At 44.5% G+C, this 26798-nt stretch overlaps 2 protein-coding genes across 6 annotated transcripts in view; one reads left to right on the top strand and one right to left on the bottom strand.

The window, feature by feature from the left end:
- The window catches only part of myo1ea (myosin IEa), a 34191-nt gene extending 31163 nt beyond the window's left edge, over window positions 1-3028 (top strand). For both annotated transcript variants that reach the window (XM_018683218.2, XM_018683217.2), the window contains one exon: window positions 89-3028. In XM_018683218.2, coding sequence (XP_018538734.1) covers window positions 89-165 — 77 coding nt within the window. In that variant the 3' untranslated portion in view covers window positions 166-3028. The remainder of the gene's footprint in view (window positions 1-88) is intronic.
- On the bottom strand, window positions 2846-26169 carry rnf111 (ring finger protein 111). Of its 4 annotated transcripts, none has more exons than XM_018683200.2 (16): window positions 26032-26169; window positions 25632-25694; window positions 21746-22632; window positions 18969-19101; window positions 12969-13123; window positions 10845-11039; window positions 10329-10714; window positions 9372-9624; window positions 8283-8646; window positions 8079-8204; window positions 7850-7967; window positions 7113-7193; window positions 6358-6453; window positions 5984-6070; window positions 5487-5590; window positions 2846-4411 (listed from the first exon to the last, which is right to left on the bottom strand). In XM_018683200.2, the coding sequence occupies exons 3-16, from the start codon at window positions 22620-22622 to the stop codon at window positions 4294-4296; spliced, it is 3093 nt and encodes a 1030-aa protein (XP_018538716.1). In that variant the 5' UTR covers window positions 22623-22632; window positions 25632-25694; window positions 26032-26169; the 3' UTR covers window positions 2846-4293. The 4 variants fall into 4 exon arrangements, with proteins under 4 accessions (XP_018538716.1, XP_018538719.1, XP_018538720.1 ...); XM_018683203.2 differs by having other exon boundaries at window positions 9372-9621; XM_018683204.2 differs by lacking the exon at window positions 5984-6070.
- Between the last annotated feature and the right edge of the window lie 629 nt (window positions 26170-26798).

The following is a 26798-nucleotide window of genomic DNA, read 5'->3' as shown; positions in this document are numbered from 1 at the left end:
CCTGTCACCTGTGTGTCACATGACACCTGTCAAGTGTCATGTTCTCAGTCTGTGAGGACACGCTAACTCAGTCTTGTTGTCTCCTCAGACGCCTCCGGGTGGTGGACCGGACGACTTCGAGGAAAGCAGGGACTTTTCCCCAACAACTACGTCACCAAGATCTAGGAGCAGCAGGTGTTACAGCAGGAGGAGTAGGAGGAGGAGCAGGAGGAGCTGACAGTCGGAGAGAGAGCAGAGGAGCGCCGTGAGATTTCCTGAGGAGAGAAACTCACACTTCCTGCCGTTGATGATGTAACTTCCTGTTACTCCACCAGACCAAAGACTTAGGCTCCGCTGTAGAGATGAGACTGTGTGACCCTGGTCTGTCTCCTCCACAGTCCCTCTGAGTACTGAACAAATCTATTTATTGTATTTATCTGTGTTCTCCTCACTGTCAGTTATTTCTCTCTGAGGATTTGAGCTCAAACATTTGGAATGAAGTTGGATTCATGTGGGACGAGGCTGTGTCGTCTTTATTGAAGGTTTGATCGATGAAGTGAAGGTAGTCGTCTCAGAGTCAGAGCTGGAGACGCTGCTGTTTTACCAGGTTTATTTATTTCGGTGCAGAGCTGTAGAGACTCCTTGGGACATTAAATCACTGTGATGATTTTAATGCGTTTAAAAACCAAAGCTCCTCCTGAACAGAGTTGAGAGGACAGTGAGGTAAAGAGGCGACTCAGCTGGAAAACCACCTTTATCTTTGTAGACACAGAGTAGGGGCCATGTATACTGTAAGCTGAGCGGTCTGTGGTGTATTAGCACTTTATTGGTACAGGTACTACCTTAGACACAGACGCCATCACTCGTTCACAGTCAGTGAGTCCAGTCTCTGAAGGACAGATTGCCAACAAGTCACCGAGGAGGAGGAGGAGGAGTTGTTTACATGAACTGATTTAAAAAACAGGCATTTTCGATCTGATTCTGTATATGTGCTCATATTTAGGAGGACGCCTGTTGTTCTTTAGATTTTAAATGAACTTGTTTTATATTTTTTCTGAAGGATTTTAGTATTTTTTCCTCTTGATGCTCACAGGGCTGCAGCTGCAGATAAATGATCATGGTTATCACAGGGTGAATGGATTTCTCTTCTGTCCTGTAGGTGGCACTACAAACATCTCCTTCAGCTTCTGCTCTCTGCACAGCCTTTGCACTGCTGTTTCATTACTTACACATTCCTTAGTAACTTGTTTTTATTAAGTAACTACATTATGCTGAGTCAGTAAAAACAGCTGGAACCTCTGTCAGAGATCTGCATCATCATCATCAGATACAGTTTGATCTTGGATGGTTGAAAACATCCTTGTGCAATAAAAAACAGTGGATGAGTCTTTTAATAAAGCATGTTGTATATTTAACAGCTTTTCTGTTTAATTAAAGAAAACCAATGAAATGAACAATGATCCATCTGATGCTGATGTTTATTATCAGAGCTGCAGTCCAACTTTAACACTCTAACACCATCAGGTCAAACTGCTCCATAATCTGATTATTAACTCTGAATGTTTGTGTAGAGGCAGAGCCAGTTTTCTGACGTGACAAACATTTATATTCAGAAACTCAGGTGTAAATAATGAAGTTAACGATATCTGCCACACAGTCACAGTCACATCAGTAACACCTGAGACTCACCTGAGACAGTCCTGTCTGTTCCTGCACTTTCCTCCGTGGTGCTGTGAGTGAACATTAAATCAGACTGAGCAGACGGTCTCTTTAAATTAGATTATAACGTGTATCCACAGAATATTCAGTCTCTAACATCATTTCCAGTTTCACTGAACATGGAGGAGAACTTAGATTCAGTTTCAGTTTGTGAACGTCACCACACTGTTCCCGTGTGCTTAGTGTCAGAAACGTTGCTCTTCAGTTTCTTCTCTGTCTCAGTAAAACCTCTCCAGTGTTACCTCGGTGCTTCAGGTCCCCCCTGTGGCTGCAGTAGGAACTGCAGCTGTTGATCCTCACACACGAAACACTGTCTCAGCATAGTTCTCAGACGTTTTACAGCCGCCTGGTCTGTGTGAACAGCCTCAGTGTGAGTCAGTGGATGTTAGTTTCACAGACTAACTGTCCTGTGTTGTTTCTGATCAGTCAGTATAAACGTTGGTTCTTCTCCACAACTTTAACGCTTGAGGGTTTATGGGGGTAAATAAAGTTCTTATTTTGATGAAGTTTCATCATCACTTCACACTGTTTTCACTGAGAGAAAATACAGGTTGACCTGCACATATACAATATAACTAGTTTATTTTTGAAATGAGTCAAGAAAAACAATCGACCACTGTGAAGAAAAGCTGCACTAAAACAGGTCTTCACCTGTGTATCTGCTCTAAATCAAGCATCCTCTGAGGAAATAAAGTAATTAATATATAAAAAACTAGAATGGAACTGGAAATGATCATCTCAGAGGATAAAAGAGAACTTATCCTATTAAATAATGAATTACTTTTCTGTGTTTTCCACTGTTTATACATATTCTAAATATATTTCATTAGAATGAGACTGTTTACAATGAAACTCAATGAAAACTCATCACCTTAGTTTTTAAAAGTCACTGATCCAGTATCACTGGTTTATTACTGAGTAAAACATTTCAGAGCAACATCATGTTTCTTTTTTTCAGAGGACTTTGGGTCAAATATTTTAACTCTTCAGGTGACTGTCAGTGAGGATGAGCTTCATCTCTTTAAACTTACTCATTCAGATTATATAGAAATAATAATCTTCATGTTTTCACCTTCATAAAATAAAAAGACCCATCACTCAAGTCAGATGTGTGATTATCAGAGAGGATACCAAGGAGAAGACGGCGTTTAAGAGTTATCCAAGTTTATTAATATTATTTTTTAAAACTAATATAAATCCCACAGAATATGATCCTGGTGCCTTTAAGTCAATGAATGCATGGATACCTGCTTTAAGTACTGCATTTCAACACTCCATCCAAAATATCTTTTTTTTTCTTTTTTCATGTTGATCAGAGTGGAAATACATGGCCTCAGCACTCGCTCATATTCTCTACTACTCTCCTACCTTTTTCTCTCTTGTGCAAGTCTATGCAGTGAGTTAGTCAACAGTATTAGTGTTAGTCTGCAGCCGCCACACAGGACGCTGCTGCTTCACTACAGAGAGACAAAGGAGGGTGGATCAATGGTCTGAAGAGTGAGAACAGTAAATATTAATCCCAAAGAATCCAGCTGTGTATTTCCCTCTGAACAAACACACACACGCACACACACACGCACACACACACACACACACACACACACACACACACACACACACACACACACGCACACACACACACACACACACAGTCACACACAGTCACAGAAATGAAAAGTCCACATTGCCATGATCACACAGGCAGAGATGATCCCAGGTTTCAGGCTTTCACACACACTTGAGATCATCTTACAGAGTTAACAGGCCTGTCTGCATGGGGGTGGGTGGGGGGGGACTCTACCTCCACCACCACCCCATCAACAGACTGACAGCAGATCCAACAGTCGCTCAGTTTACAGAGGAGCAGTCAGAGAGGACGTGACGTTCAGGTGGTGGTGGATCGATGAAGGTGCTGGAGGGAGGTGGAGTCGTAGCAAAGCATGTGCATATTCTGGGAGTGAGGTGAACATCGGAGTTTATTTCCACTCTAGAAATACTGGGTGTGCACTAATACAGCAGCTGATCTGTTAACATATTTCCCTAGTTAGGAATGTCTTGATTTACTTAAAAAACATCTTTCACTAACAATCCACATCTTCTAAACATAAACTAATCAATACAATGATCGGTAAAATGAATCCTGCAATGTCGTTTTATTAACTGGAGGTTGACATTCTATTCTAGTAAAGCAAGGCATTAGGTTTACAGAAATGCGTCTTTACTAGAGCAGCTATCCTCACCTGCGAGTTGTTAGGCCGTGTGAAGCCCACGTTATATGTGCAAAGAAATGCATTGCAAGGAAACATGCAGAGAAACAAAAACAAAAAATGACACTTGAGGAAACAATCAAAAGCTACATAAAAGCTTTATAAATACAATAAAATCTTAAACCCTTAATGGAGAATTCTAGCTGTAGTAATATGTGATAGCTGGCACTCTAGGCTCGATGCTTTTTTGTCAGGTGTTTTTTATTTTCTCGTCGTTGTGGAGCTGCACAGGTAACTCATGCCATCTTTGGTTGACTGCAGTACTGAAGAGAAAATTAATATGATCTCAAAATAAATCTTCAACAAAAGAGTTGTTAGAAAAACAGCATCAACTCTCAGCAGACAGCTGCGCCTCAATGTCCACTCTGCAGATGGGGCACTTCTTATTGGTGAGGAGCCACTGGTCCACACAGAGCTGATGGAAGAGGTGCATACATGGTAGACGTCTGCAGGGAAAACACACACACACCTGAATTTTAACACACCGCTGTGGATCAGCAGGAGTCAGTGTGCTCCAGCTCTTCTTGTTTCTATTATCGTCACCAAATCCCATGAAAAGAACGTGCACATCGAACACAGAGGCTCCACTGAAACATTACAAACACATCAGAGAGCTGCTTCATCACACAGTGACCTGAGTGATCAGTCACACATTAACTCTGAATCCACTGAAATGAACATCAGATAAACAGGTAGTATATATATATGAAGCAGCAGAGCCTCATGTGCAGAGAACACTGAGACAATCATGGAGACTGTCAGACCACGTTTCACTACACCCCCCCCCATCATCAGACTGTTCATCAGCTCACCCAAACACTCACGCTGGACTGGAATACAACATGAAACCCTCATGTGCAACAATATAGTTACATGTGCAGTCAAAGCTAATGCTGCTCTGTACAGTCATATATGTTCTGTCTGCTGTAGTTTCCTGGAGGAGACGTTCTCCAGTGTCCAGCTGTTTCAGCTTTAAAGACAAACACCTGTGTATCTGTATCAGAGGACAGGGTGAACACAGTGATGTTGGTTTTGGTCTTTTCATGGGATTAGTTGACAGTAAAATGTGTCACATCATTCTCCTGATTTAAAAACAGAGCAATGAGAGAAAACAGCGTGAAGAACGTCTGACTGGATCAGAAACCTCAGTTTATAAAGAAGAATAATGAAGAAATGATGACTTCACTGACAATCTGTGTGTTTCTACACATTAAACTCCTCCTCTGCTCTGACTGTGACTCTCCTGAGCTCTGCACCAACAGAGGGCAGAAAATCCTCTCACAAAAACCTGAGTCAGTGCCAAAAACCAATTCCTTGAGGCCGGTAATTTTAAGGCACTCTGGGGTTTTCTGCTGATTACTATACCTGTGGGTTTTTAAAAAACATACCTCAGGAGACAGAGGCAGAACGGATCGACTCCACCTGCCATCCCTTATGTCCGTGTTTAAAGGTTCAGAGACACGCCCTGCTGAAAAACTGCCATCAACAAACGCAGCAAACACCCAGGAGAAAACCATTTACCTGACATCCTCCCCCTCTTCCAGTATCGACAGACAGATGGTGCATTTCTCCTCCGTGTCCTCATCTGCGCCCTCGTCTTCATCTTGTTTTCCGTGCAGCTTCCTCTGTTTGTGACAGATGTTTGGAAACAGAAGTTTTGATATGCGGCAGCGACCAGATAATCACATTAATCCACTCTGTACTGAAAACACTGCTCAACTAAAACACTGAGGTAACATTACAAATACATCTGAGTAAGAATATACTGTATTCTATAAAGAGGTAAGTCTATGTAGAACACCTGAACAGAAACATTAATTCCTTTGGGGACAGAGAGAATGGTCATTTTGTCCTGAAAACAGAAAAAAACACTCTCTATACTAAACAAGTTACAACTAATCAAAACTATTCAAATCAAAGTTATTAGCCGAATTCCCTGGCCCCCAAGACTAACACTACATCTACTGTACATGTGAGCAGAGACATGTTTCCAGATTGATTTGTTCATTATTTCTCACCGATTCTGGGGCTGCGTGCATTTTTTTCCCAATAGATGCCCAAGCTTCAGGGGTTAACTGTTGGTCAATGTCTCTCTCCAACACCTTCTGTATTGGGTGGCAGGGTGTTAGATTGCTTATTTAGATACATTTGGAAACCTCTAAGGAAACTTTCCCCCAACAATTCTTCACAGCTGCAATCTCTGGTAAAAGACACTACAGGATTTTCTAAATGTTGGCAAAACATCAGACGTTTGAAAAGAGCACAAAAGACCACTGCGCACTCTGTCCCAGAAAACACTGTAACAGACACGCACTACAACTACACACAGCATCTGTACACTCCATTCAACACTGCACACAGAGCAAAGACACACACTCTCACACCAGCTCACCTTCTTGTACTTGTGTGGGTAAGTGCACCTCTCTATGGTTCCCTGAGAGGCTCCTCGGTTCACAGTCCCTAACCGTTCTTCTAAATGCAGCAGGTCCTGGAGGTGGAACAGACAGACTGAGCTGAGGCTGAATGACACGTCACACTACAGAAGAACACCTTGCCCAGGTGGGCTCTGTCTGAATTTACCAACTAAAGCTCAGCTGTTCTTATTCATGTTATCCTGTGACATGTAGGACTGGGCAGGGTGAGAGTGCAGGAATCTCTCAGGCCGTGTGGATTAATACTTCCCCCCAGCTCTGTTCTACCTGTGTTCATGGCAGAACGAGCTGACCCCCCCGAACTGAAAAACTAAACTCAGTTGTGTGTGAAGACAGACAAGTTAGCATGTTAGCATCAGGGAAATAAATGCTGTTGTCTTCCTACTGCAGCAGCTACAATGAACTAGCTAACATCAGCTAGTTTCCACAGTAACATTACTTCACAGAGCAGAGAAGTACTCATTTTCTGTAAGTAATACTTTACTTTAGTACTGGAGCTGAAACCATTGTACTGTCAGGCTCTGGCTCAGAGATCAAATTGACTCACATTAAACTGTGTTAAAGCTGCTGAGTTTAGATTTAGTGTTTTGTTCGGATGTTGTAGAAACTCTGTGTCTTCCAGCTGTTTATCCAGTAACACTGACGGGGACACAGTGATAACGTTACTCACTCAGGCCTATAAAACACTCAGTGGTATTTAAATCAGAGAACTCACCTCATAGGTTCTTCCAAAGCCAGTCATTCTAGATGAGATATACCGAATGTGTGGGTAGGTCACTTCAGATATGCCAGTGTGCTGCGAGGGAGAAAACACACGTTAGAAATCCACTCAGTCCCAACACACACTCACATACACAGACCTGACTGCCTACTGTCTCAGTGTTAGAGTGAACAAGAATCAAGAATCAACAGCAGTGAATGACTTCGACTGTTTCTGATGGAAACGATGGAACATTTGGTTTAAACAACAGGAGTGAACTGTAAGAATTAATTAGAGTGGTTTCTGTTCATGTGTGTGACGATGAAGGTCACAGGTGGAACCACACTAATTCATGAACTTCGCAGAGACTGTTCATCTAAATTCACACTGTGTATCCTCTGCTCCTCTTCCTCCTGACTGTGAGCAGGGATGTTGGAAACGTTCAGCAGCAGTCTGGCTGAGGACAGCTGCTGTTCGACGGTGACCACAGAGAGAATAAATAACATGAGCAAAGTGTTGAGTGTGTTTGTGTAGTGTCTGACTCGAGGCTTCTGGATTTGTTGAGTGTGCAGATGAAATGCCTGATGAGCCACTATTAATTACTAATACATTATTCATGCAGTTCACAAACCATCCTTGAAATAACTGATGTTATAAATAAGGCAGCTCCATTAATCTCAGCCAGACTTCATATAACAGAGATTCCTCCTCATTTATGCTAATGTATGCTTGTGTGCTGAGGGTTCTCTCACCATGAAGGGGATGGGGAAGTGGTGCAGTCGGGGGGGAGGGTGGTAGTGGGGCAGGTGGGAGTGCAGGTGCCCTGAAGGGAACGGTGCCACGGTCACTCCGGCCTCGATGCCCAGCTCCCTGTCAACAAACAAACATCAGGCGTCTGAACATAAAACCATGGAGCTGCAGTCTCATCAAACCTGTCAAACATCTGATCAGCTGTTAAACTGGACCAAGAATTATTCTTACCATGCTGTTCTCTGCTCAGGCTGCCGAGGGTGGGAAGACATCGTCTGAGGCACATGGATGTGGTGTCCATGGCCGTAGTTGGGGTGCATTCTGTGGGGGTGTGGGGGCGGGCGCTCGTGTGCTCGTCTGAAAGGAGAAGGAGAATTTAGACGAGGAGGTGGTTCAGGGCCAGAGCTGGTCTTTAGGAGCGCTCTGAACACTCACGTGGGGTGCTGCATCATTCTGCGCCTCTGGACCTCCATCCTCTGCAGGATCTCGTGCTGATGGAGCCTCTGGACGGAGGCTCCCAGCGCTGGCATGTGGTGCGGCAGGGCCTGGTGGTCCGAGGGCAGGTGCTGGGCCAGTGGGGCGCTTGACCCAGGGAGGTGGTGGGTAGACAGAGGAGGGGGAGGGGCCGGGGGCACGGTGTGGCTTGAGGGGTGGGACGGCAGCGGCGGGTGAAAGGTGACGGTGTGGGGAATGACATAGTCGCCTTGTGGAGCCGGCTGAGGCGTGAGCTGGGGGTTCCCGTGGGAGTGGGGGCAGGCGGAGGAGGGCTGGTGGTGCAGAGAGCGAGCTAAAGAACCATCTGGGTCAAAGAGAAAAGATTAAAGTAAATGGAGGAGGAGCATGGTGATATTTTAGTCAGCGTGAGTAAATGACTCAAATTAACTACAGTGTTTTAATAATATCTGGACTCTCAGCTTCCTGTCTGTCTTTGATTGAACATCATACTTCTTCCATTTACAACATGTTTTGGCACAAAAACACAGGATCAGTTAGTTTCTGGTTTAGGTAAGTCACCTGACATTCAGTCATTTGTGAGACTTTTACATTTACACCTGACACCAGCAGACAAACATCCTGGATCATCATGTTACAGATGATGCATCTGTAGTAGTATTTTCTGTTTCTGGCAAAAACAAAACGATCTGAGTCGACGCTGTGACTAAAGAAATATTCACTTAGTTTTTATTGTTGCAGACTTCCTCTGTGAAATGAGGCAGAGTAAAGAGGTGAGTACAGGCAGAGACTAACTCTCTGACTACATCCCCATGAGAAGGCCTCGTCACAGCGCCTCACTCTCCGTACCCAGCTATTCTGTGTAGAACAAGCAATTAACTACTTCAGCCTGGTACAGTTCCCACAGCTCCTGGCACATTAACTATCAGCCTCTGTTAATTACTATTAACATTAGATTTTAGGAGAGCAGCTGTAAGTACCATGGTTCTGCAGATGAGAGAATTCATGATGCTGTCAAACATTGAGAGATGGAAGTGGTGGTGAACGCCTGGTTTCCTGCTCTGTACTCACAGGAAGGGTGGATGTAATGTCTACAGGGCTGGGGTTGTGTCTGTGGCTGGGGCTGAGCCACCATGGACGAGCCGAACGAGTCCACGGCGGCTGGCTGACTGGGCCCGGGGGTGGCCTGGGAAACGTAGGCCGGAGGCCGCGAGGTGGAGCCCGGGCAGCAGGGGTCAAAGGCCGAGGTGCTGCCGTGGAAACTGCTGCCGCCGTTTCCTCCGCTCCGAACACTGCTGCTGCTCAGGTCCACTGGCAGAGTCTGCTGTGGGAGGAGGGAGGGAACAAACGCCTGCTACATGAATCTGTCACACATCTCACATCATACACCATGAATCAGAAACTGAAGGCTGTGTAATGAAACTGATAACATTATCATCCAGTGAACCATTTTAAACCCGTTATACTGAGGCTGACACGTTAAAGGAAGGTACTACATTGAATGTACCAACATGCCGCCACACCAACGACTCCCGTCACCATAACAATATTAACTGTTTATACGCTGCCTTTCCTGACCAATAAAAACTGTTATTACTTCACTGGGGAGTTCAACTTCAACCCGCTCATGTGGTAAAAGTTCAGGCCAATGCTGCCCAAAAACACAACAGAACAATTTCTTCTTCATTTCCTCCCTCTTAGATTACTGCAACTCATTATTTACCTGTCCTAACGATGGAGCAGCTGGATGACCTGCCTGATCACAGGTGGAGCAAACACAGCAGAAAGACTTCAACACTCGACACAGAGAACACATCACTCTGGTCCTGGATGAAGCTACACTGGATCCTCTGATTCGTTTGATTTCACTGGTCTGGCTCTGCCTCAGATCACAGATGTTGTTTAAAAGGTTTAAAACAAAGAGGGACCCTGGTTTTACTGCTCTGGCTCCATCACTGTGCTGCAGCCACACAAACAGCAGTAATCAGAAGCTAACTGCAGTGTGTTGCTGATGCAGCGTGGACAAACCTGGTCGTGGTAATGGGCTGTGTTGCTGCTGCTGCTGCTACTGTTGCTGCTGCTGCTGACTCCGGCGCAGGGTGCAGGCAGAGCACTGGGCCGCTCCACGGGGCAGCTAGGTTCCTGGAAGGGCAGGGAGCCCGGGGGCTGCGGCGCCGGGTGGTGGACGTGGTGGAGGAAGTGGTGAGCGTTGCCGTGGCTGTGGCCGTGCTGAGAGCCGGTGGGCTGCTGAGAGGATGAGGCCTGCAGACAGCTGGAGTGGGAATGGCTCAGGGACAGGTGACTGGGAGAGGGGCCTCCACAGGGGGAGTGCTGCTGACAGCAGGACGGGAGTCTGGGCATGGCTGTGCCTGCAGTCTCACCTGCTGTACCTGACAAACCTGGTCTGCTATCATCTGTGAGAGGGAGGTATACGATCAGGAGAAATACAGCTTAGCATTTTAAACGAGAAGGTGACCTGCTGTGATATCAGCAGCTGAAAAGAAGTCATCTTGATGGAAAGCAGCTGGTTCCAACATGTCTTACCCTCCGTGGCTGTGCGGGAAGATCCACTTGGCCTCTGTGTATGCATACTTTCAGGTACTGAGCCTGGGCAGCTAGTGGAAGGGCCTGGGGCATCGTTGAGCTCTGAGGTAGAGGCATGATGGGAAGATGAGGAGGATGACGACCTGACTGTCTGAGGGTGACTGCTGCCAGAGGTCGTTGGCACAACGGAGAGATCTGAGGAGGAAAAGAAACATCAGGTGGTGATTTAGAGAGAGGAGGAGGAAGAGGAGAGAAGAGGAGAGAGAGAGGAAGAGGAAGAGGAGGAGGGAGAGGATAGAGAGGAGGAAGAGGAGAGAAAGGAGGAAAGCGAAAGAGGAAGAGGAGGAGGAGAGGAGGAGGAAGAGGAGAGAGAGAGAGAGAGAGAGAGGAAGAGGAAGAGGAGGAGGGAGAGGACGATAGAGAGGAGGAAGAGGAGAGAGAGGAGGAGAGAGAGAGAGGAAGAAGAGGAGGGAGAAGATGATAGAGAGGAGGAAGAGGAGGAGGAGGAAGGGGAGAGAGAGAGGAGAGAGAGAGAGAGGAAGAGGATGAGGGAGAGGAGGAGGAAGATGAGGATTAATGACAGGAGAAACAGGTGACACCTCACCTGAGTCTCAGCCCTAACAATGTTTCATCTGTAAATAAACTCACTACAGTTACAGACCAAACAACATCATATAACAACATGTAAATGCACCAGTTGTTAGTTGTAGATGAAGATGCAGGATTTCCACATGTGACCACCTAGGATCCACCAGACCTTTGGTCTGGACCAGAATAATCGTGGTTTGGACTGTATTGTGTGTTGCTGTGTTCCTGAGGCTCAGCAGCCGAGGAGAGCAGCAGACCTCATTAACATTCCAGTGTTTGAACTTCATCTGCTTTTCATATTCACAAATTAATTTCCCCTCTTTCTCCTTAGAAATGCAAATACTCTAATACTCAGAGCTCTGCAGTTCTGCTCTCCATCATGGGTGTGGGCAGACGAACAGACTGAAGTCACTGAGCTCACTGCTCTTTACAGAAAACACAGGACAGGTGTAAATCCAAATACATGAGGCACCTCTTCAGGTTAATGAGGGTTAATGTTAGGGGAGAACTTAACAAGTGGATTTTCTCTGAGCCTGTACAAATCTGAAATGTCTGACTGTGTCAGCAGGAAGTGAATGCAACACAGACCAGATCCACAAAATATCGTGTGGATATGTTAAACTCTCAGAGTTTTACCCAGGAAAGAGTTTTCAGCTGCAGAGAGTAAATTCACTAGAGTGGTAATTTTTATGGTTTATGGTTTGTAGATGTCAAGTCAGGTCACTGTGTGTTACAGCATTTATTACATTTATCAAAAAACATCATGTGAAGCAGGAATTTAAGGATTTGTTAAATGTTAATAGATAGTGTTTTAATAATTAAATCTAATCTAAATTTAATATTTTGCTATGAAGACAAAAGACACAAATGTTTGCAATTACATATTAACAAGGACATTGTCAGAAATAAAAACGAATAGAATATAAACCATTAGAGTTTATATGGATGTGGGTTTGTCTCAGCTGACAAGGTCGACAGTAACAACACACAACTTCCATTCAAAGACAAATTATTCCAAAGCTGCTCCACTTTTTTACAATAAAGACAGAGCACACATATGAGCTGCTGATCAGTTTCTTTTAAAATGATGTTTATGTGAAAAGTGTTCTCCCCTAATTGTTAATGTACAATGAGACACTTTATATTCTGAATTGAGCGGCCATTATACTTCATATTTAAACCATAATAACAACTACTTTTTATTCTAATAAACTCTCAGATATCAAACTTTGATCAAACTTCATTAGCACATTCATAAAACTAAATTTATGAGTCATTTTAGATTCTTTAGTCCTCCAGAAAACTCTCATCTCATTTGGTTTAACTTGAAGCTTCTGGATGATTAAACCCAGGGTGAAAAGTGATATGAAAGTCACCAAGTTTTATCTGTTTCTGCCTTGACACTAATCTCTTGAATTTGATTAAATCAGAAGGATACCTGATAGATAATGATAGGGAACACTCTGTGGAATAGATCAGTAGAATTAAAACACTGTTTATTTTTCCTTTACTTAGATTTTCTGGGCTGATTCTCACCATCTTCATCCACAGTGAGATCCACCACCTCCCCAGCGTTCTGTCGCAGTGGCTGTATGACGGTGGAGAGTCTGTGACGTCCACGTGGCTCCTGGGGGCGATTCTGGGAGCAACTGTTACCCCAAATCCTGCTAATGCCCCCCACTGAGCGTGACCTGTCGACACACACACACACACACACACACACACATTAAAAACTATTACACCAAACTGTAGTCCAGGAGTAGCAGGAACATCCTCACATTTGACTCTGGAGATCGTTACAGGACAGAGGCTGTGGATGACTCTGACTAAAGTCAGGAACAAACCATTTATTTCTTTAAGGCAGTGCTTTATTTTACATCAGGACATTGAGACAAAACTAGACATATGATCCTAGCTCAAGAAGAATGCCAGCTGAGGCGAGTGTGCTCTCTGACATGTATTTAAGAGGTTTAATTTCTCTCCTCATGCTTTCCTTTCTCCTCCAACAATCTGCACCTCTCCTGCCCTGCCTTCGGCCCTCCTTCCTCTTTCTTCCTCCTTTTAATTTTCTCTCTCAGAGGCTCCTGTTGCTCTACCCCTCGCTCTCTGCGCCTGGAGTGAGAGGCCAGGGAATAGCTGCATTTCCCCCCACAGTGCCGTAAAGCCAGGCGATGGGAGGGAGGAGGGACGAGCCTGTGGGACGGGAGATAAGAGGCTGTAAACCTGGGTACCATGGAGCTTTGTGGCTGGGGGATTTCACTGCTGCTCCCTGGGAGGTTTTTAAAAATACAGCGGAGCGGAGGGAGAAGGCGGTGTATCTGAGCAGCCTTATTAACCACAGCTTCTGATGTGTCAAACTGAATTTCAGACCAGCTCACTGTCAATCACAGACACATAAATGGACTGTACTTATATAGCGCTTTTCGACCACTCAAAGCGCTTCACACTACAGATCACATTCACCCCATTCACACAGCACTTGTTCTATACCTAAGTGCTTTCTAACACATATACACACATTCACACACCGATGACACATCGGAGGCAATTTGTGGTTCAGTATCTTGCCCAAGGATACGTCGGCATGTGGACTGGAGGAGCCAGGAATCGAACCACCGACCTTCTGATTGGTGGGTGACTGCTCTACCTCCTGAGCCACAGCAGCCCCTAAAAATGTCATCAACTCAGTCAAATGAATCCTGTGTGGAGTGATGAGAGAGTCTCTCTGTGTCTGGATCAGACAGGTAAACTGGATTAGATTTAACCTGGCTCTAGGTGTGACTGTGTCTGTTAGCCTGCTGACAGCCCTGACCTCTCCATATGAACACTGGGGCTGGCTCCATGTGACTCTAACTGTTTGCTCCTCTACCTTCATAACATTAGGTCTAAACTGGAGTTTCTGTGACTGGTATTTACCTAAAAGCATCTGAATCACCTCACTAAGTATGTGGTAAGTGTGCAGTGGTTTATACTCACAGTGTACGTGTTAATTAACAGGATATAGTGTAATGGACTAGTTAAGTTATTGAGCTGTTCCTCAGTGTGTTTATAGTTTTAATCACATTCCTCAGACGTGTCTCAGCCTCTCTGTCTGAATCCAGTTCAATCTTCTGTGAGATGCTGCACAACACTGAACATGGAGCAGAGGAGGAAGCTTATTAACTTTCTTAATTCACAAATAGTAAAGCTCATTCTGCACACACAGAGCAGAGAGGGAACATGGTGGTTGTGGTGGGGTCTAATTGGCTCGGCTCCTCAGCTCCAGTCGATCCCAGGGAGCAGGGCTAACCACCCGGGAGAAACTCCTAATTAAGTAGACCTGGGATTATTTTGTAAATATCTGTCTACAACTGTGACCCCCTGAGTGTGTGAGGGGGTGGGGGGCAGCCAGGAGGAAAACAGTACATTGTAAACATGAACACTATGGGAATGGGTGGTTTGGCAGAGCTGAGGTTGTGATGTGAGCCACAGACTCTGGGGATCAGAGCCGGGCCGAGCTCTGCGGTAATGTGGAGTAAACTGCTGGGACCGACGCTGCCGACAGCCAAGGCTGGGAGTCTGGGAGTTAAAGGGGAGGGGATCATCAAGGCAGCACTGAGAGAGAGCGGTAAACAATCTGAGGAGTCGAGCTTTACACAGACAAAACACAATGAAGGACACTGTGGTGACACTCCCTGACACATTTATCTAACATACAGAGAGCACAGAGTCCTTCATCTTAATATTTAACTTTACTTTTACTTAGTGATGAGAGACACTCCTGCAGTGATGATGTATCTCTGTAGTCCAACCCTGAAGTTAGCATTAGACTGGTTCCCTCCACAAAAGAAAAAAAAGCCAATGGGGTATAAACCAACTACACCACGGTCACATGACGTCAACGTCTCCACCACTAAGCTTCCAACTGGTCATTTCATTTAGCTCTGAGCTCTTCTACAAAAGCCTTTCTTCTTAGAAAGTTAGTGAGAGTTTGAAAGAGCGTGAGTAGAAACACAACGAGGCTGTAAAGGTGGACTGGTGAGTAGATGGGTTTTCATGTTAACGTCCCCGACAACCTCTGTAGTCTCATTTAGACACTCGTTAGCAACCGCCTTTTTTAAGACACGTAAAAGCTTCAAACATCAGGAGTGGGGGATTTACTGACCCATTTTATGTCCGAGAATAAAACCTGAAAATGTCTGGAGCTTGTGTTAAAACTACAGACCTTATTTCAGACATTTAACCAGAAACACACTGACTCTGGGAAGAGGGAACAGGAAGTGCTAACATGCTAACATGCTAACTGACTTCCTGGTTTCAGGATCAGTCCTGCAGGACTCTCTGTGGGTCTTTCAGCTTTCTGTAAAGAGAAATTCTAAATATATAATATATATATATAAAGGTAGAGGTTTGAAAATGATGCAGCAGGTGTATGTCTGTTAAAAGTTAACTTTGGGTGAGTTGAACAGGTTAGTACTGATCAGTCATACAATGTAAATGACTGTCACACCTGTTTGTGCAGGTAGGACCTACAGTAGAAAATCCAATGACATTCAGAAAGTGACGGTGTTAATGTCCTGAGCTGAGCTGCAGAATCAGGGCAGAGACTGATCAAGGCCTTTTTAAATTGATCCATATCAGCTCCATAATCCTTGTTTATTGTAACTGGCTGTGCTGTGGGTGAAGCAGCTGCCAAACACGCCCCACACGGCTCTGTTAAAACACTGGAATGTTCTCTAACGCTCAGAGCTGCGACCCAGCAGAGTGGCATGAACAAATAAGAGAGTCACTGAGCAGGTTTAGGTTTTACTCCATGTCTCCATGTCTTTAAACTTTATAAACAATATGAATATAAAAGCATTGAAAGAAAAGCTTTCTGTGTTTTTTATGACTGTTGAAGGATTATTATTTAATCAAAGTATGAATGCACTGTGGAGCTGCTTTATTCAGTAAATGCCAGGTTGAACATTGTATTAGCTCATAGTCAAAATCAAATGAAATGGGATCAGAAGCAAACAACCAACAGGTAAACGGGAATACCTGATTAAGCTCTCCTCTTTTAAATCTCTCCTCAAAACTTCCTCTTATATAAAGACTTTTTATAGTTTCTATCCCTCTGTTCTCACTTGTATTTCATGTTTTATTACTCTTATCTTGTTCTGTGTTGTTGTGTTTAAATAAGTGCTGCACAAATAAAGTTCACCATAATTGTTATCATTAGTAAATGCTACCCTAACTCCAGCCGAGGCCATGAACAGTATGTGTGTGTGTTCCTATATTGACATGAACTCCTCACAGACACACACGGGGACAAACTGGATGAGTGGCAGTGTAAACAAAGATTTCATTGCTCATTCAGTTGGCCTTTGATTCTCCGCCCTCTGCTCTGCTGACGCCCCCCTCCCCTCACTGAGGCTCATCTCTACATTCTCCAGCGAGCCAGGACATCTTTGTAAGTCAGGAAAACAGGCAGATTAGACGGGCCGGAGTCATTTCCAGGAACTATTCTCAGACAGCACTGATACAGTCATATAAAGTGGGAATATAAGAGGGAACAGAGGGAGGTCAGCAGAGAGGAGGAGGTCTGTGAACTGAACTGTATAATCACCTACATGAGGAATTAGAGGAGTACTGAGACAGAAAGTGGAGTAAATGTAGGATATATCCTCTTTAAATGCTCTCACACTGTAAATATTTAGCAGCTTCTCTGAGAAACACAGAACTGTGGTCTAATTCATGGCTCATTAATCCTCTGTATGTTTCTTAAAGCAGAGGAACTACCCTGTTTAACCAGGATTGTACTTGTTACAGAAATCTGAGCTCTCATTGTAAAGTAGACACCATGCTCTCTGAAACAGATTATCTACCTCATGATAGTTTCAACATTTTCATCCACTGCTGAAAATAAAACCAAAGGCTGGATTTAAACCCTGAGACATGTCATGGAAAATCTCCACATGATATATAGTAAATGTGTGTTAAAACTCTTTTCTGGTTAACTTTAAGAATAGTAATTACCTGCTGTGTCTGACTGAGTGTTGATGCAGGGTTTTAAATACATGAGAGGAACACGATGACCACAGTGACACAGGCCATCCACCTTCAGCACAGCTGATTCTGAAGCTGCAGTCAGACAGTCATTGTGTTTTATAAAGAGTTAAATCAGAGGAGCAGATCCCTTCAATGTGTAGTGGTTTCACTGCTATAAACAACAAGGCATGCAGCTCCACTGCGTTCTCTACAACAGAGCTATGGAATCCATGAGCAAAGCAAATCCACTGGAGCTCTACACCACGCCCTGCCCTCTGCTCCTTCATCTAAAAACACTGTCCTCTAACAGCAGCTAACACTAACTAACAGCTGCCAACAGCAGCTAACAGCTGCTAACAGCTGCTAACACCAGCTAACACCAGCTAACACCAGCTAACACCAGCTAACACTGTCTGTCTACTCCTGTCTGAGTCACACACTGATGTATATCCATTAATATACAGGAACAATTAGAGCAGATCATTACAATCTACAATCATTCTGTTAAGAATGAACAGCTCCCCTCTTTAATAATAACTTACTTCAGGAAGAGCAGACCTAACAACTTTTCAACATCAGACTGTCTTCACAGTGTAAACATAAACACAGTCATATAAACTCTGTGACCTCTCTGCAGCATCATGAACTTCTCCATTGCTGGTTTGCTCCAGACTCTCATCAGTTTGTCTGTGTTGCTTTATTCTCTGCTTCCCTTTGTTGCTCTGAATGCAATCACAAGTGTGACACGCTCACGAGCTAAAACCTTAAACCACCAGCTCTCACCCTGCACAGGTTACAGGAGGCTGAGAGTCAGTGTCACACACAGCTCAAACACAGACATGAGCTGTGAAACATTTCAACTCTGTGTCTTCTAAAAGCACAGAGACCACCTCAGTAACAGATAAACAGTATGAGCAGCAGAGGGAGAGGGGGTTCCTCCTGCTCTGAAGAAAGGGGAACAACACCACATGACCAGTCATGATGAGAGTCCTCTGCCACAGGCTCCAACAGACCTGATTACTCACAACTGAAAAATGTTCCCAACATTTATGACGAACAATAACATTTCTGATGCTAAGGCTTGATTTATAGCTCTGAAAATCATCAGCCTACTGTCCAGTTTTACTCCTGCTGGAACCCAACATTAAACCATTACAAAAGGTGAGGTACAGTGAACCAACCTATGAAACTAAATGACCCTGCTGATCTTCAATGAACCTTTGCTGATATCACACTTACAGTTAAGGCTTTAAAAGTTGTTTAATCTTTACTGAAGTTTTCATCTCCTGCAGACCTGACTGTGAATGGCCATGAACTGAAATGACTTCTTTTTTATTCTCCATTTAAAAAAATAGGATGAAAAGGGAGAAAAATGTTCTGTACACTGTATCTGATCTACAGTCCAGTATTACCTGTATCATGTAAAATAACAGATAAATATTCTAATACACAGCTGATGATAAACTCATATAAGATCCTGTTTTGTCCCCCCCCCCAGCACAGATTCATACATCCAGAGGCTCCCACCTGAATCCATCTCCGACTGTGACGATCTCCACCTCGCTGTCTGTCGACGTGACATTGATCTCCTCGCTGGCTGGGACAGTGGGGGCGGGAGCTGGAGTCGCCTCAATCACCACCACATCCTCATCTAGTGCACCTGAACGCACCATGAGACAGAGAGACAACACCTGAGATAAAACTCTTCATCTTGACCCTCTGCTCCATCAGGAAGATAAATGGTGACATGTGATGATCTCCCTGAATCCACCTGAGCACCTCTGTCTTAAAATCCAGCACGTTGAATATTTCTCCAGTTTAACACTGGGCACAGGATAAATGTTCAGCAGTGGTCAGCAGTGCTCCACTGTGTTTGCACTGATTGTCTTTTTTCCTTCACCTTTAGTAAATCTACCTTGTGATTGGTTACCTGTGCAACAGACCTCAGTCATCTCTACCTGAGAACCTCCTCAGAGTGAAGCATGAATTTGACCTTTACAAAGATAATAATGGTGTTCATCTCTCTGTATCTGAGGCTGTAGCTTTAGTCACTCCCACTGTTTCAGCCTGTAGATTCAGCACAGCAGAGAATATGTCAGCATTAAACTCAGTGAAGATCCCTGTCAACACCACATCGCAAACAAATAACCTGGTTCATCAGAGGCATGTTCTCAGTCTCTCTTCTTCACTGGGTCACTGGGTTTACTTTAGGTTCAATCTATAACTCCAGTCTCCACTGATGAATATAATAAACAGATGATATATGTTGATCTGTGCTGATGGTCTCAGGCCTGTTTCTAATTACTGTCACAGTGTAAGTGAGAGCTGCTGACTCATGCCTCTGATATATGAGTCAAAGTTACTAACTCTCTCCCACAGTCTTCAGCCCTCCATGTAAATCTCATGGTAGAGGACTAATGTTAACTCTGTCACTGTCAGCCTGCCTTCTAAATATACGTGTCGGCCTCATAAAGACTCATTTGTTTATTAATACAGTGAGGGTGAGCAGACCCTGAAAACACTCTCTTATCTGGTAAAGTTTCATCTAGAACTGAGCAGAAACTCTCATTCTCTGAGGTTCAGTTCAGAGGTTTATTCCTGCTCAGACTGTGTCTCTGTGCTCATCACTAAGTGACTCTCGTCATGTTAGTAAAGTCCATAAACCCCTCTGTGATTTCTACTCCAGTCTCCTGAGAACTGCTGCTTAGCACCCTCTGCAAGTCTCTCCACCTGGCACTGAAGCCTTCCTGTGGATACACAAACAAAACACCTTTCCACTCAGCCCAGGCACAGACCTGTGCAGTGTTTGGTCAGGTAAACATCACCTCTCACTAAAGTCCCCAACATAACTACACAGCTGAGAGCAGAGGGCCACATGTGCAGGCTCTAGAGCCTCAGCAGGGACTGTAGTCAGAGGACATTAACAGGTCTGAGACTGAACACATCATGAACATCAGGTGTGACCTGGATTCAGAGATGGTGTTTATCCACATATCTTGTGTTGAGATCAGGTTAGAGGATAGGATTAACCTGTTTTCCTGCCTTCACCACACTCCTCCTCTACCTCTGGAGCAGGCAGGTTTCATCACTTTCCTTCTTTCCCTGCTGTAAACACTGCTCTGTTTTCCCTGCGAGACCTGCTGTTTCCATGCAAAGGCTGCTGCTCAACAGCAGCGTCTGACTTCTCTCCCACCTGCCTCCCACCATGGAGGCACAACAACTAACTTTCCATTCTCCCCCAGGACCACAGCAGCAGAAATACTGCTGAGCGGTTACATGAGGAAAACAATGACGCTGAGTGAAGGTGGGGCTTTTCACAGGATACACTGAAACATTCAGATCCAGAGACGGACGCTGAACTTCATCTGAACACTGGGCTGTGCTGCTTCTGTGTTTCCAAGAGGTACAGAGGACAACACCTTCCATCACAGCCTGCCAGGTGAGGGGGAGCAGGTCCTCCTTTATCAGTGGTGAACGAGCTACTGCTAAAAAAACAAGCTCAACAGCTGTAATGTTGTTTATTACATTTTCACCAGGTTGTATTTTGTGTAAACAGCAGAGATGCAAAGTGAACAGTGTGTTTTCACTACAGCCAATCACTGGACTGCTCCTCTGTTCACAGGATGTAAATCTCACACATTCATTCTCCGATTCATCATTTGATTCAATGAAATTCAATGATATAAAAGTTGGACACTTCTGAGGAGGAAGGATGAACCACCATATTTATATGTGAGCTCTGAACACTGTGAGGATGCTGCTCTGTGTCCTCACTGTTTCATTTCATCCACATAACGTCATTAACTAATGTCATTAAAAACTGATTTTAGGTATAGGATGAGAACCTGAATCTGTTTACATCCCCTAAGGTTCCCCAGGTTAGAACTAAAATGAAATCTGGTGCAGAATGAAAACCTGCTTCAATAAAGAGCCATTAACACTCCTCATTCTACTGGTTCCTTACTGTGTAGAGGAGGAAACTGGGAGTCTGAGGTTAGAGAGACTGTGACCTTTTCTTCTTGATACAAACTGAAGTTGAGCTCTCTCTGTAAGTTGTATAACACGTGGAACTGTCCTCCATCCAGAGTTTCAGTGGATGTTGCTTCATATTCATCAATGTACTCTACTTAAAACATGTCAATTAATGATGCAAAGTGTTTTTTTCCTGCTGCCTCTGAGCTTTAGAAGACATCACCCCCATCATAATCTCTAACACTTAGCAAAGGTCCTGAATTTTTCTAAGCATATGATGCAGTCTCCTCCAGCTGTGAGACTGAGCACAGAGACAGGACAGTAGAGTTTACCTGTGGCTACAGCAGCACTGTTGGGCTGGCTGCTGGTGCTGCTCACGTCTACATACAGCTCATCCTCTGCTTCAGTGGAGGAGGGGGAGGACGAGTCATTGCTCAGCTCCTCGCTGGAGCTGCTGGTGCTGTGGAGCAGGGCGTACTTCCTGCGAGCGATCACCTCACGTTTCTTCCTCTGCAGCAGGAGTCGCTCCTTCTGCTTCTGAGTCCGCTGACCGCCTCCAGGAGCTGTTTTCACAAACCGTTTCCTGTGCAGAGGCCGCCGGCCGCTCAGGCACGGACGCTTCAGCAGCACTGGCTCTGCCTCTGACCTCACCCACTTATGGGAGCGGTTCCCCCGAGTTCGACCCAGGACGGGGCGCAGGCCGTGGCCGGGGGCTCCTCCTGTGGTCAGGGCGGGAGCCTTGTGTTGGCCCCCCGTCGCTCCGGCTTCCCCTTCGTCCTCTGAGCTCAGAGTGTCTGAGTCCCCAAACCGCAGGCTGGAGGACGGGGAGGAGGCGCAGTCACTAAAGGAGGACTCGTGGTTGTGTTCATCCTCGCTGGGCTGCTGTAACATTTCGACCCTGGGACGCTGAGGGGCCAGGGAGCTCTCGCTGATGTGGCCCTCCTTCAGAGAGCAATCCGATGGCCCCGCCTGTTGGCCTTTTCTTTTTCTGCGTACGGGGAGGCTTCGTTCCGAGTCCCTGTGCGTCCCTGTGTCCCTCAGGGGCCGGTGCCTAGACTCACACAAGGTTTCAAATTCACTGCCCGCCTTTCCGATCACCTCCATGTTGTTAGGGAAGCTCTTGGCTGCCTCCATGGGCTCAGGGTTCACCAGCGGCTCCTTCAGATGCTCCTGTCTGCCGGGGGCCTCAGATGGTACCTCACTCTTCATGGTGGCAGGTCTATCCTCACAGGGGACAGAGGACACATCAGGATGTCAGTGATTAACACCTTTAAATTCTGGAACATCAAGTTCACAACAACAATAAAACGTTCACCGTCGAAGAATGAAAGAAATATAATGAACTAAATAAAATACATAAAGTAAAAGTCATCATGATAAATTCAGGCAGCTTGTCAAGATCAACACCGTTAAATTAAGTCTGATACTTAACTGCTATAAATATGACTGAATCCTAAAGTTATAGACTCCAGCCATCAGATCACTACATCACTGAAAAACAAAGCTTCCATCAGCATTTTATATAAGACGATCAAATAACTAGATATTAACACAAAAGGACGACATATCTAAGTGACTAAAAATAAAAACACCTATCTCTAGTTGCAAGAGTAACAAAGGGGATTTTAAAAGGTTACAGGGGAATTTGATAAAAATAGAAAAGCAACTGTAAAATCTAGAGAAGGAATATATAGATAATATATGGGGCAAAGAAGAGGCAATGCAGTACATGAAAATGTGTCATCTATCTGTACATTTTATTTTTTTATGTTGCAGATAATGTGGTGATTGTTATTGTCATACACTGAACTGAGTTGTTGAACCCTTTAGAAATCAACTGAAAGTGTTTTATTTTATTTTGACTAATACAGTAACATTTTACTGACCAGCAAAAAGCACACAAACCTTGATAAATAAATTAAAATGCCTGTATCCAGACAGTGTCAACTGTGGGGCAGATAGTTCATTCACTGGTGGTCATACTGTTTGTTAGTCCAAATTAACCCAGTGTGAGCCAAGGTCTGTGATTTCAGATTAAAACTGAGTCAGTACTGATGATTCCAGGCAACACATGAATCACACTGAATAAAATGAGAATATCCACTATGAAAGTCTCATGTTTATGTCATGACACTGGCTCAGATCAGTTTATATTACTGTGTAACATCGAGTGACTCTGTAAGTATGTCACTGTAAAGTGTCCCAGATAAAAGAGCTCTAACACTGTAACTCTGAGCTCTAACACTGAATCTGAGCTCTAACACTGTAACTCTGAGCTCTAACGAACTTCAGGCTGCTTCAACTGCTGCTGCTTAAACAACAAAAAGTCTCTGTGTGTGTCTGTTCAAGCTGTTTGTGTGCCTGTTCAGTACATGGCTGATTATCTCCTCTGTCAGACCTTAACCCTACACCACTGGTGTTACTGGGAGAGCTGGTGTTTAACTGACAGGAAAGAAAAGTGTGTGTCAGTCAGTAATACAGAGAGCTGCTATTAATGCAATAAATAACTGTGTATGTTACTGTTGCTACTACATGTACTCCTCAGGTATCCTACATACAGTAGAGAGAGGGACAGATATCAGATTGTTGTTCAGTACGAAGTAGGAATGAAGTGAAATAGGAATGGTTTGTTTTTAACATGTGGTGGAGGATTTTAGTACAAACACCTGTGATAGATCAGGATTTAAACACCTAAACATACATGTACCTAAAACCTGATCCAGCAGATCGTACCTGTGTGTTTTAGACAACACACACACACACACACACACACAGTTAATGCAGCTGCAGAGCAGGAAGATTAAATCTGATCATTCCTGACTGAACATTTCTGTGGATCTCCCACTGGATCAATCACATATTCAGAGTGATGTTCACTGTGTTTAACAATCATATAACATCAGCGACAGGGTGGAACTGGTACCGGTACAGGTTGTATACATATAGTGATACCACCCACAGCAGCAGCCCAACTACACGTCTACACATGATGTAATCAGAAAACAAAATCACACTACTACGACTTCAGAGAGTGATTTAGGAACATATTGTACCGGCTCTGTGTCTGTGGCCATCTGGCAGTACAGGTGATGGAACAGAAGAGGCGAAAATAAAACAAAATGCTTTGATAGTCTCATTCAAATATTCAGACTTTTAACTGACACTGCACAATTAAGACACTACAAGAAATGTCTAGGTTTGCTTTCAAAGATATAAAGAGTGTCACCTGCATCAAAATCAAACTTCTTTTAAAAGAGGAGTGAACATCAGACTGTGCATTAAAGATGTGTTCATTCCTGTGTGTGGAGGATCAGTTGTTGGTAAATTGAAGACTCATGCAGACTTTTCTAACCCTAACCTTCACTTTCCATCTCTATGACTCTGTCTCAGTAAAAATGTAACACAACAACATTCCCTGTGCTGTTAGCTGCAGGTGAGGTGACCACATCAAACTGCACAGGTGTGTCTGCAGTCTTCATTTGCACCTTATTTCATAACATTGTGCTGGTTTCTCCTGACCTGGAGCTGTAAGTTTCCTGAGACATGCCTGGTGTTGCCAGAGGCTGCTTCTCTTCACAAACTGTGAATGTGGTGGAAGTAACACATGCTTTAATGTGCTCTGTCTGTTGTACACTCAACTGGCTGGTGAGTGAGAGTCCCTCAGAGCCACAGAGAGAAAGCTGCGCAATGACATGCATGAATCCAGGGGCCTCAGAGGACAAACCTCCACACACATCAGGGCTGAATAATCCAGGAGAGGGAGGGATACTGCGGCTGTGACCACATGAACCAGCCGGAGCAACTCGTAGAAGGAAATAAAGGTGAACTGAAGTAGGACTGAGCCTGGAGCTGAGCTGCTGCTAACGATGAGCCACCACCAGCAGAAACACAAACACACACACACACACACACACACACACACACACACAGTTATTTATCTCGACAGTATGGAGCCTGAAACTAAGGCTGGGCTTAGTTTCTACAACGCTACACAATCACAATAAGCTGAGCTGTTGTATGTCTGAGTCCCACAGCTGCTGCTGGTCTGACTGAGGCCAGAGACACCGCTGTTAACGGACAACATCTGAAATATAACCATCCACTGCTACTGACTTACACTGAGATTATTTAAACAACGAACCAAGAGAAACCAGAGTGGACGTTAGCCAGCTAGCCTGACACCCAGTCCAGACAGAAGACAACAAAGACAACACGTACCTGGGTCTAAGTCCTTTTTTCAGAATATGTCACCGTCCTTTTCCAAACATGAGAGGTTAAATCCTGTGGGAAATAATGACAAGCGGTGAAAACGGGCAGCGATCCTGTCGGTCAGCCTAGCTGCTACTACACAGGCCTGTAGAGAAATCGCAGTCCGAGGACGTTAGTGGCTGGGAGTGTGAAACTGACAACACAGTCCCGAGCTGAGCCGAGAGGAGGCACCGACGGCAGCGGGCCCTGGTAGCTACGAGCTAAGCTAACGGAGAGGCTAGCTCCAATTCACTCATCAAATACCCGATTATACTCAGCCATTTTGACTCGGCCGGGAATCCTGTCGACTCTTAAAAGGCACCGCGACTTCTCTACTGTGTTTATATCTGACAAGATAGAAATGTCTCACTATTAGCCCTCGACGAAGTTCCCATTCCTGCCTTCCGAGGCATCCACTGTTGTTTACCCAGCAGGTCGTCTGTTCGCTGGCTCAGTACGGCTCGGAGCGGCCGTTACCCGGAGCGCCGCACGGGGGCGCCACAGCGTTGCCACACACCAACGGCTTTACGACACTTTACGACAGTTTGACTTCAGCACCGTCAGAGCTCAAGGTGTGGAATAAACTACTCCTTACTCGTCCTGTTTCTGCAGATCACAGGGTGTTTAATTATAAACATGTACTGTATTGAAGTCGGTGCCTCATTGTTTTGTATTACGTCTCTAAATCCTCCATTACAAGTACTACAGCGCCCACCAGTGAATGAAGGTGGAAGTACAAGTAGAGACCATGATAAAGCCCAAATACTAGTCTCTATAAATGTGTAATTACCAGAGCTGGACGAGGAGCTCAGGTCATTTACTGAAGAAAATATACCACTATATTAATACTGCATTAAAACTAAATACCCCGCATTCAAAACTACATAAATAAATGAACAGCTATTAACAGCTTAAAAAGTAGTGAAACATCATCTGTGAATGAAAACTGACTCTATCTGACGATATTATACATTCATACTAATCAATATGTAGGAGTATTCCACTGCTGTAGCTGCTTTATGTGGAGGTTTCATATGACAAACATGCAGATTAGCTTGTTTTTGTAGAATATAAAGGACTGTTAATGTTCAGTATGAGTACAAATCATGTTCAGTTTCTGTGACATGTCAAGATTTA

This window comes from Lates calcarifer, linkage group LG2 (assembly GCF_001640805.2).
Source record: "Lates calcarifer isolate ASB-BC8 linkage group LG2, TLL_Latcal_v3, whole genome shotgun sequence".
Lineage (NCBI taxonomy): Eukaryota > Metazoa > Chordata > Actinopteri > Centropomidae > Lates > Lates calcarifer.
Note: the sequence above shows the minus strand (reverse complement) of the source record. Positions and strands in the feature narration are given on the sequence as shown.